At 40.7% G+C, this 10209-nt stretch overlaps 1 protein-coding gene across 4 annotated transcripts; it reads left to right on the forward strand.

The window, feature by feature from the left end:
* Positions 1 to 1826: 1826 nt before the first annotated feature.
* LOC106579287 (disintegrin and metalloproteinase domain-containing protein 8) lies at positions 1827 to 9954 on the forward strand. Of its 4 annotated transcripts, none has more exons than XM_045702502.1 (23): positions 1827 to 2016; positions 2330 to 2436; positions 2584 to 2657; positions 2756 to 2834; positions 2971 to 3047; positions 3423 to 3621; positions 3766 to 3831; positions 3927 to 3989; positions 4234 to 4403; positions 4648 to 4872; positions 4992 to 5169; positions 5435 to 5524; positions 6347 to 6542; positions 6799 to 6901; positions 7102 to 7273; positions 7393 to 7473; positions 7568 to 7652; positions 7737 to 7857; positions 7966 to 8140; positions 8424 to 8471; positions 8583 to 8633; positions 8749 to 9000; positions 9157 to 9954. In XM_045702502.1, the coding sequence occupies exons 1-23, from the start codon at positions 1971 to 1973 to the stop codon at positions 9160 to 9162; spliced, it is 2664 nt and encodes an 887-aa protein (XP_045558458.1). In that variant the 5' UTR covers positions 1827 to 1970; the 3' UTR covers positions 9163 to 9954. The 4 variants fall into 4 exon arrangements, with proteins under 4 accessions (XP_045558458.1, XP_014014545.2, XP_014014547.2 ...); XM_014159070.2 differs by having other exon boundaries at positions 9212 to 9954; XM_014159072.2 differs by having other exon boundaries at positions 1828 to 2016; positions 8749 to 8979.
* Positions 9955 to 10209: the final 255 nt, after the last annotated feature.

A 10209-nucleotide genomic window follows, 5' to 3' on the forward strand; every position in this document is an offset into this window, starting at 1 on the left:
CTGTGAAGAAGAAACCACTTGGGAAAAGTGGTAAGGAAGTTAGGTCCAAAAAAATGTATTTTTCACAAAGTTAAATACATTTATTGTGTTATAGGTTTCATGATGCTTGTATCTAAACCGAAGTAGATCGTTTTAAGACTGTTTTATACATCAGTCGGGGTCTCTATAAGCTACAATATGAGGTCATATACCTAGCATGAGAGTGCATCCTTGTAGCGGTGTGGGCTAATATAGTCAAGGCAACAACTACTCTTCCTGGGGTCCAAACACATTAAGCCACTTACATTACATATTAAACAAAAGATAAAACGGTACATCATATAACATTATTACACCACTACATATCTACAATACAAAATGTATAATACCACTATACAACAATACTACATGTGTGTAGAGTGCGTGCTAACACTTGTGTGTGCATGCGTGTGTCTACCTTTTGTGCGTGTCTCTTCACAGTCCCCGCTCTTCCATAAGGTGTATTTTTACCTGTTTTTAAAATCTGATTCTACTGCTTGCATCAGTTACCTGATGTGGAATAGATTTCCATGTAGTCATGGCTCTATGTAGTACTGTGCGCCTCCCATAGTCTGTTCTGGACTTGGGGATTGTGAAGAGACCTCTGGTGACATGTCTTGTGAGGTATGTATGGGTGTCTGAGCTGTGTGCCAGTAGTTTAAACAGACACCTCGGTGCATTCAGCTTGTCAACACTTCTTACAAAAACAAGTAGTGATGAAGTCAATCTCTCTTCCACTTTGACCCATGAGAGATTGACATACATATCATTAATGTCAGCTCAACTTGCTCAATTTCCACATGATTCATTACAAGATTTAGTTGAGGGTTAGGGTTTTGTGAATGATTTGTCCCAAATACAATGCTTTTAGTTTAAAAAGATATTTAGGACTAACTTGTTCCTTGCCACCCACTGAAACAAAGTGCAGCTCTTTGTTAAGTGTTACAGTCATTTCAGCGGCTGTAGAAGCTGACGTGTATAGTGGTGAGTCATATGCAGACAAAGACGCTCTGGCCTTACTGAAAGCCAGTGGCATGTCGTTAGTAAAGATTGAAAAAAGTAACATCATGCCCCGTGTATACAAATGGTAAACAAGCAGGGGTCTAGCCCCCATTGAGGTTCTTGAAAGTGAAGGGAAGAAGTCCATTTGAGCAGCAGCAAGGGATGGAAAAAAATAGACTGAGTGATACTGAAGAGGTACATTGACAAAAAATGTAATGAACATGTACCTGTGCGAAAGAGAAGATATGATAGAGTAGCAGAGAAGGTCTTGTCTGATGACATGGAGTCTGTGCTTGCTAAACATATCAAGAATCTCACTGACCAGTTTCATGGGTTTAGTTGCCTCAAATGCAGAGAACTTGCCCACGAATGTGAAGGCGGCTCAATTTACCCTGTCCTTATACTAATTTTACCCCATACCTGGTAAGTTGTGCCAAGAGGTCACTTTTATTTGGACATGCTATATTTTCAAAACAGTTATGTTTACATTACATTTGATTATTTACATGGATACTCCACATCCTGAAATCTATGTTAGAAAGAATACTATATTTCCCTTGACCTAGTGATGCTGAATGTAAAAATGGCTAATTTTACCCCACTCACCCCTATTAATAAGGAAGAGGCTATAAGCTGAAGCTTAAACCGACTAGCAAAAACGTAAAACTGATCCTTACCTTAACCCTAACCTTCACCTAATTTTAATCAATTCTGAAATATCGGTTTGGACGTCAGGCGTGGCCTTATAGCGTTTTTAATCATCTCGACCGGTTTTCCGGTAATATGTGAGTGATGTCATGATTGCTACGAGGAATGGCAGCCCCTTGGCGATAACGGACGTCACCGAGAGGCAGCACTGGAAAAGAGCTGCTTCATTTCTGTGTTCACTATCAAATTAGTATCGGTGCGTACAGCACATTTGAGAAACTCTGGGATATTACACTCCAGCCATGCGATACACTATATATACTTTCCTGTTATGCATCACGTATTGGGGTAAATTGAAAATATGTCGTTATGGTTTAATATTTGCTATCTGAAGGTCTTTATATTACATATAATCATATATAATTATAATGAACAACTACAAAAATAAGGTGTGTTTTACTGTACAGTATTTGTATGCACAGCGACCTAATTAGCCCAAATGTTAATAGCACATTTAGTACTTATTAATAATATTACAAAGTTGATCACTTGTATGATGCTCGTAGTATGATCAAGGTCTACAGTCTAGACTTTAAATCAATGACAATTACTATAAGGAAAAGATGACTGTTAAAGTAGGTCTGGATGTCTGTTCTTTCAGTTGTACTGGTCAAGGGCGCAAGGAAATTGGATCATGTGGAGCGCTACGATGTAGTCCGACCTCAGAGACTGACTGGTCGGGTCAAAAGAAACATTTTCTCAAACCAGGTGCTTACATCCCGTTATATTTTCTCTATAATTAGGTAATAGTGGTTCCCTGCAAATTAGGGAAATATTTCAAATCCCGATGATGAGGGGTGTTATAAAGAACAGGATAGCTTTTCATTGTCGACAACTAAACAACGTCTTTGCTAGGTTTATCCTGACGAGTTACAATATGCATTAACCATTGATGGAGAGAACCACACTATTCATCTGGAGAAAAATAGGTAAATCATTTTTAACTGTCCACCAATTACTAGACGAGTTTTGGTAGCATATTTGGTAGCTGTTATATTCATTGTTCTACTACTTACTCTTTTCATAGGCAACTTATTGGGAGGCATTACGCTGAAACACAGTATTCAGAAGATGGAAGGCGGGTGACAACATTTCCAAATTATGAGGTATTTAAGCCATTTAAATGAATACCTTACATTTTGTTTCATTTAAAAAAATTCATTGAATGTTATGCAGATTTCATGTGTACAGTATTTTAAGATATGCTCTCAACCAATACTTGTATTCATTTCAACATTTTAGGACCACTGCTATTATCATGGTCATATTCAAGGCATTGAGGATTCATCAGTTAGTGTTGGAATCTGTTCTGGCATTAGGTAAGTGAGATATCTCCATATTTCCTGTTTTCTATCAGCAGTTTCTGAACTTTTTGAATCACTTTGAATGACTTGAATGACTTGACATTTCACTGGAAGTCAAAGTACTCTTTTGAGAAATTCAACATTTCTACATTTACACAGATGTGTAATAGGAATGACAAACATTTGGGGTTGAAATCATTTTGAAAGAGGTCTTACACATTTAGAAATGTACCTGTCTTTTATGATGTTGGCTCTAGTGCCATTTCACCTCCAAGACAATGATTAGAGTTGCTATATCATATCGTTTGAAGGAACAATGCTATGTTAATTGGGGAGAAACTGATTGTCCTTGCAACACTTAGAAAACCACCCTCTGATGTGTCTTTCCAGTGGCTTTGTGAGGGCTGAGCAGAAAGTCTACCTGGTTGAACCTTTAGGAGACTCTGCCGATGGGGAGCATGCTCTGTACAGACAGGAGCACCTCAGAGCCAACAAGACCAGCTGTGGTCACTCCAACGACAGCACGGTCTATGACCATGACCAGGGACCGGCCCCCAGACTCTTAGGCCTCTTCAAGTCCAAAGGCTGGGTACGCAGTTACTTACTAATGCTTCCTTTTTGTTACTTACACAAAACACATCCAAAGTGTTCAGAGATTATGTATGTTGTATTTATCTTGTAAGAAGAGTCCAATGTTTTCTTATCTCTCTCTCTTTTTTTTTTTTTTTTTTAGAAAAGTAAACCCATCACTGGGCCTCAAAGATTTGTGGAGATGTATCTGGTGGCTGACTATACAGAGGTATGTTATGTATCAATATAGATGTTATGTTTTCTGTCTTGTTTCCTGACAGCCTTTGTTGGTGGCTAACCTATGTGTGTTTGTTGTTTTTTCAGTACAAACTATTTGGAAGCAAAACCCAAGGTCGAATGCTGGAAATTGCCAATCATGTTGATAAGGTACCTTTTCAAGGAAGTCATTTTGTGTGTTTGTTTGTGAATGGCTGCATGAGCATAGTTAGGTCAATGAGTTTTTCTGAGCTGGTCCAGGCTCTAGTTATAGGTACTTAGGATGCTATATTGAATTAGCCTACTGTAATAACAAGGGCCTAGGGCCTGGAGTCCCCCACCCCACCTGTCTCTAGTACATATATCTTATATTAATGAAGGAGTTATTGAAAAGACCTCTGTCTTTACATCCTAGTTGTATCGGCCATTGAACATCCGGGTCATGCTGGTGGGGTTGGAGATATGGACTACTAGGGATCACATTGACGTCACGATCAGTCCTGAGAACACCCTGAATAGGTTTCTCCAGTGGCGCCAAGACGACCTTCTGAAGAGGGCAAAGCATGACAATGCCCAGTTTGTCACGTGAGTAGTTAGCCTTATCTTCTTTGTGTTTGTGTTGTGTGGAAGGAAATGGATTGCAATTAATCACAATAATTGTTCCATTATTCTATTGTTTGGTATTATATGCTGTAAAAAATATCAATATAAAATGTTGTTTTTAATGCATAGCATTGAAACGATGGCCAAATGTCTTGTTTCGGGGGGTTTGCAAAGCTAATGACAGTTCTAAAGCTTTCCTCCAACATTTGGTTGTTGTTTTCAACAGTGGTAAAGATTTCTTGGGCGATACTGTCGGACTGGCAAATAAACTTGCCATGTGCACTGGAAGTTCAGGTGCAGTCAACCAGGACCACAATAGAAACCCTATTGGCGTTGCCTCAACCATCGCTCATGAGATGGGCCACAACCTGGGCATGTCCCATGATACCTCAGGCTGCACCTGTGGGACATCGCTGTCCAACGACAACTGTGTCATGGCAGATCGGGTCAGGTAAATACAAAAACACTCACACGTTACACATTCACTAACACATTGACACAGTGAGGAATTCCCTATGTTAGTTATTATGTTAGTCATTCTAAAGTGAGCCATCATTCCCACGCCTTTAGGTCAGAGTACCCAGGGCTGTTTAGTGGCTGCAGTCAGGAGCAGCTGAGTGACTTCCTGGAGAGAGCCAATCCCAGATGTCTGCTGGACACGCCTGGCTCTGATAGGCTGTATGTGGGGCCTGCCTGTGGCAATGCCTTCCTGGACCCGGGAGAAGAGTGTGACTGTGGAACTGTGGAGGTAAGTCAGGCTCACAAGGTGCACTGGCATTGATTATATCATCTTACACTATTCCACTGACTCAATCCAAGGTTTATCTTTGTTGTAAGGATGACAAAACTTTGCAAAAGCTTATAAAAGGGCAAGAAAAAAATACACACGCATGACTGCTTTGTTTGCACTGTAAATTATACATTTTGGATGACTGACTAAACGATACATTTGGTTAGATTAAATCGTTATTTTGTCTTTTGTAACTGATTGGTGTGATTTTTGGCCCTCCTAGGAGTGTAAGAATACCTGCTGTGACCCCACTACCTGTCGCCTCACTGAGGGATCCAGCTGTGCTCATGGAGCATGCTGTGAAAACTGCCAGGTAAGTGCATTTTGTGCATTTTCGGTCATATGTCAAATCCTGGGAAATCTGGGTGCTTTATTAAACCTATGATTGAATGAGTCAGACCAGCTGGTAATGTCCACCTCTGATCTCTCTTTGCTCATCACTGTATGATTGAATGAGTCAGACCAGCTGGTTTCATCTTTCTCTGATCTCTCTCTGCTCATCACCGTATGATTGAATGAGTCAGACCAGCTGGTAACGTCCACCTCTGATCTCTCTCTGCTCATCACCGTATGATTGAATGAGTCAGACCAGCTGGTAACGTCCACCTCTGATCTCTCTCTGCTCATCACCACTCAGACAGACACACCCAACCAACTGCAACTAATAACCACCAGCAAAAAAAATGAAAATAACATAGCCAGAAGAGAAGTAGTGTTTGGAGAAACCAGGGTTGAAATGGCAGCAATAATACCAGGAAACAGATGCACTTGTTCCCCTCTACTGTACTGCACATATCCTTCCTTAATATGACAGTCAGGGGACTGTAAGAGGCAGACAAACAAAAAGGTTTAATGGGTCCGCCCTCAAAGATTTTGCATGGACTTTATTATTCCATTTTCTGTATTATTTTCAGAGCATCAGGGACAGCGTACACAGACGTTTCAGCAGGCATAGTCAGTCATCAAATACCATTTTTACTGTATGAACCAAACTAACCAAGAATCATACACTTTGCTGTAGTAGTAGAGTCCAATTTTTTCGTTTTGAAGTTAGCGCTTTGAGCGTAATGTTTGAAAAGCACTGTACAAATAAAGTACTTCCTCAACCACTAAACTATTTGTTCTCAATCTTCAGCTGAAACAAGCAGCCAGTTTGTGTAGAAGAGCTGCCGGTGACTGTGACCTGGCAGAGTACTGCACTGGAACTTCAGAGCATTGCCCAGAAGATACCTTTCAGATGAATGGGAAACCTTGTAGCTATGGTCAGGGCTACTGCTACAATGGGCAATGTCCGACACTTCAGCAACACTGCAAGAGACTGTGGGGACCAGGTACTTCTGTCTTTATTGTTTTAAGTACATAGCCAATCATTTACACTGCACTAGTTATGGCACGGCGTAACCATCCAAAACCGTATGACGTTATTTCATTAGCACAAAGCAGAACCCTTCCAGAAAAAAAAACCAGGCCTAGATATAATCTCCTTCGGTCAGTGCAGGTAGAACGTCATATTGTGAATTGTGCAACGATGATCATCTACAGTAAGGATTCATGTCGTGACTGTCACACCTTTCTCTTGTTTTCTAGCGGCACAAGTAGGCATGGATTCCTGCTTTAATCTAAACCTGGGTGGCAATGAAGGAGCCCACTGCGGAAGGACCAAAAATGGCTTTGTTCGCTGCACACCACAGTACGTGCCCGCCCATCTGACTTCCTGTGTTCTGACATTTCCTGTTTCCCATCGAATGTGACCACACAATGTCCCTCCTCGAGGCAATTTACAAATAGAAGAAAACAGATATTACAAGACTTCCATACGTTTGTGCTGTTAAGAAACATGTTGCCATATTTTGACGTCAAATACTAAGTCAATTTGTTTTCTTCTCCTAGGAATATGAAATGTGGAACACTATTTTGCTCTGGAGGAGATGAGTATCCCATCACTGGGCAGAAGGCCTTCTACAGTATGCAGGGAGGGGGGACATGCAACATAGCAGTGGACCAGGATAAAATACGATCTCTGGACATGGTCCCAACAGGAACTAAATGTGGCATGAAGGAGGTAAGACTGTTTATGAATTCCAAATCACCCCTCAGTAGGGTCTATATGAATTCATGGACACGAATTCATGGTGTTCATATGAGAGGGCAAATGAAGTGAACAATTCTTTGTTTCCACAGGTTTGCTATGATCACAAATGCCAAGATGTCAAAGTCTATGGTCAAACGGAGGACTGTTCATCCAAATGTCACAACAATGGGGTGAGTGCATTGGCTGTCGATTTTCGAGTCGTTAGTAAAACTTAGCTAGAATTGTATGGACCCAATCATCACACACTGTGCGCTCTATTGTTAGGTGTGCAACAACAAGGGACAGTGCCACTGTGACCCAGACTGGGCTCCACCCTACTGTGACGTCAAGTATTCAGACTTGCCTCGAGGTACGCCTCATTCACTCTGTTGTGACATGCATTGTTGTTCATGAAAATGAACATCTTAATGATTGGTTATGTTTTGCTTTGCAGACGGGTTTGGGGTGGTAACTGGCATCTCAGCAGCGATAGCTGTGTTGTTGCTGCTCACTTTCCTGGTTGCAGGACTGATGTGCTGCAAGAAAAACAAGAGAGAAAACTACACCTCCAAAAGGTGAATTTTTTCTCCACCAACATGCACGTTTTTAAAACGAATTGTTAATGCCACTTCGCAGTTGTCATTTCAAATGATTTGGTACATAATCAACATATTGATGTGCAGGAAAGTCCACTCTACCTCCGGCCAGTTGAACCCAATGTTCCGGGAGAGGGGTGCGAAGGACAAACCTCTGAGCAAGCCCCCCCAAATTAGCCAACCCACCTTCATGGAGTCATCTGCAACACAAGCCTGCACCGCTCTGTTTGTCACTGTGGTCCCTTCCAGGCCCCCTCCACAGGTGAGCTACATTACCACAAGTTAACATTATCTTAGAATTACCAGTACTCCAGGCTGACTGATGAAGACCTTTTATGTGGAGTTACTAGTATTATCATACATGTATGTAGTTCCTATGTAAAATATATTGATAGCAACAAGAAGTGAAACAGCTGCTGAACTCATAAAGATAGCCTGCCTAAAGTTAACGTTGGTATATTTTGAATAGACCAGGGATATTTGGAAAGAAAAATAAATGCCAATTAAATGGAGAGGAATATTTATGAGAAAATGTTGTCTTGCAGCCACCAAAGAGCTTGCCTGCAGTGCAGCCACAGTCTCGCATTGAAGCGGTGAGCTATGCCAATTGAAATAACTAAATGTATCATATTAATAAACTCTGGAATCTTAGAAATGTATTCTGCAGTGCCAAACTCATACAAGCATTTTTATTTGATCATCAGACTAAACCTCTACCTCCATCAAAGCCTTTGCCGACTCTGAGTAGCAAACCGGTGAGTCATTCCAGCCATTACGATGACTAACATGTTAACAACATGGTATAACAACATGGTCTCCACACCGTCTAATCATGAACTGATTGTCAATTGTTTTATATTGTTCTATTAGAAAATCAAGCCTGTCGTCCCAGTGCCTCCAGTGAAGTCCAGTCCTTACCCAGTGTCTCCAGTCAAGTCCAGTCCTTACCCAGTGCCTCCAGTCAAGTCCAGTCCTTACCCAGTGCCTCCAGTCAAGTCCAGTCCTTACCCAGTGCCTCCAGTCAAGTCCAGTCCTTACCCAGTGCCTCCAGTCAAGTCCAGTCCTTACCCAGTGCCTCCAGTCAAGCCCACAGCACCAAAGGTACCCAGCAAATACCCACAAGTAATTGTTTATCTAACATTTTTCGTAGTCGTGTCTCGCAAATTCTACATAGCAGTTAGATAAAAAAAAAATGTTTCTTCTGAAACCATTGCATTGCAGGAAAGTAAAAGTAATTTTTTAAAAACATTTTGTGTTCGTAATTCTTTGCGTAACCAGAAATGAAGGGCACGTTTCAAGATGGCCGTCTAATTGATCCCTGTGTGTTGAGCAGACCTCAGGAGGAGCAAGCCACAAGATTGCACTGAAGCCTCCCCCCATGCCACGTCGATGATGACTGCTGCATGGAGCAGTATGGTGACTCATAGGAAGACAAGGCTTTGAGGAGGAGCCTAGTCCATGTTTCAGGCTCTAGGAGGTCCTGGAGGACCGAGCCTAAAGTCAACTGTGGAGAATGTCTTTGAAGACTCAACATCAACATGGTGGTGTCTCAAAATGTCCTCCTCAACCACTGTGGAAAAGTGGTTTGGAAAATGCTGGAACAGAATTGCTGGTGCATTTCTCACACAGTGTTTTTTTATTATATATATTTTTTTTTACAATAATTGTGTATAATTTTTATTCATTTTTTTTACAGTAGACCACTCCCTTTTAAATAAACCTAGCAGTTGTACTTGTTTTTATAGGCTGCTTCAAAAAAACATGAGGGGAGAGCCTCATGCTGCCTTCTTGGAATTGTACATATGAATGTTCATTTTAAGTTGTGCTCAAGTCATTGTGTGTCTTTTTTTTTTTAAACGAAAATGTATTTATTACATTGATATTAGTTCTTTTTTGAAAGATATTACTAATGAATATTACAAGTGAGAGAGAGATAGGCTTACTGAAATGAAATACTGTACTGTATTATACCTGCTTATTGTGACATGTGCAATAATTCAGTCCAATGCATCCTTGTTCTTCAAATGGCCTAGGAAACTGTTGATTGTAATACAAATAAAAATGTGCCTAAACAAATCCATAGTGTTTGTCTTAGTTTTATCAGACACTACTCATCTCAGCCCAGAAGTAGGACAGAGAAAAAGGGGAGAACACTGTTTATATTAAAGAGAAGCTAAAAGAAATGTTTACATATTCATTGCATTCCTTCATCTGACAGTACAATCATTCATTTTTTATGATAAGCTAATGCTCGAGTGGAACTGAATAGTTTTACTCAGACAGAATTCACCAAGGAGTCATCTAGTTAATTGCACGATAAGCCAAAAGCAG

Source organism: Salmo salar, chromosome ssa19 (assembly GCF_905237065.1).
Source record: "Salmo salar chromosome ssa19, Ssal_v3.1, whole genome shotgun sequence".
Classification (NCBI taxonomy): Eukaryota; Metazoa; Chordata; class Actinopteri; order Salmoniformes; family Salmonidae; genus Salmo; species Salmo salar.

Excerpts from the sequence above, each read along its gene's own strand:
- LOC106579287 (XM_014159070.2), top strand. The coding sequence starts at position 1,971 with ATGCGATACACTATATATACTTTCCTGTTATGCATCACGTATTGGG. Across the intron at positions 3,622-3,765 it reads TCTTCAAGTCCAAAGGCTGG|AAAAGTAAACCCATCACTGG; the intron begins GTACGCAGTTAC and ends TTTTTTTTTTAG. Across the intron at positions 7,653-7,736 it reads GTATTCAGACTTGCCTCGAG|ACGGGTTTGGGGTGGTAACT; the intron begins GTACGCCTCATT and ends TTTGCTTTGCAG.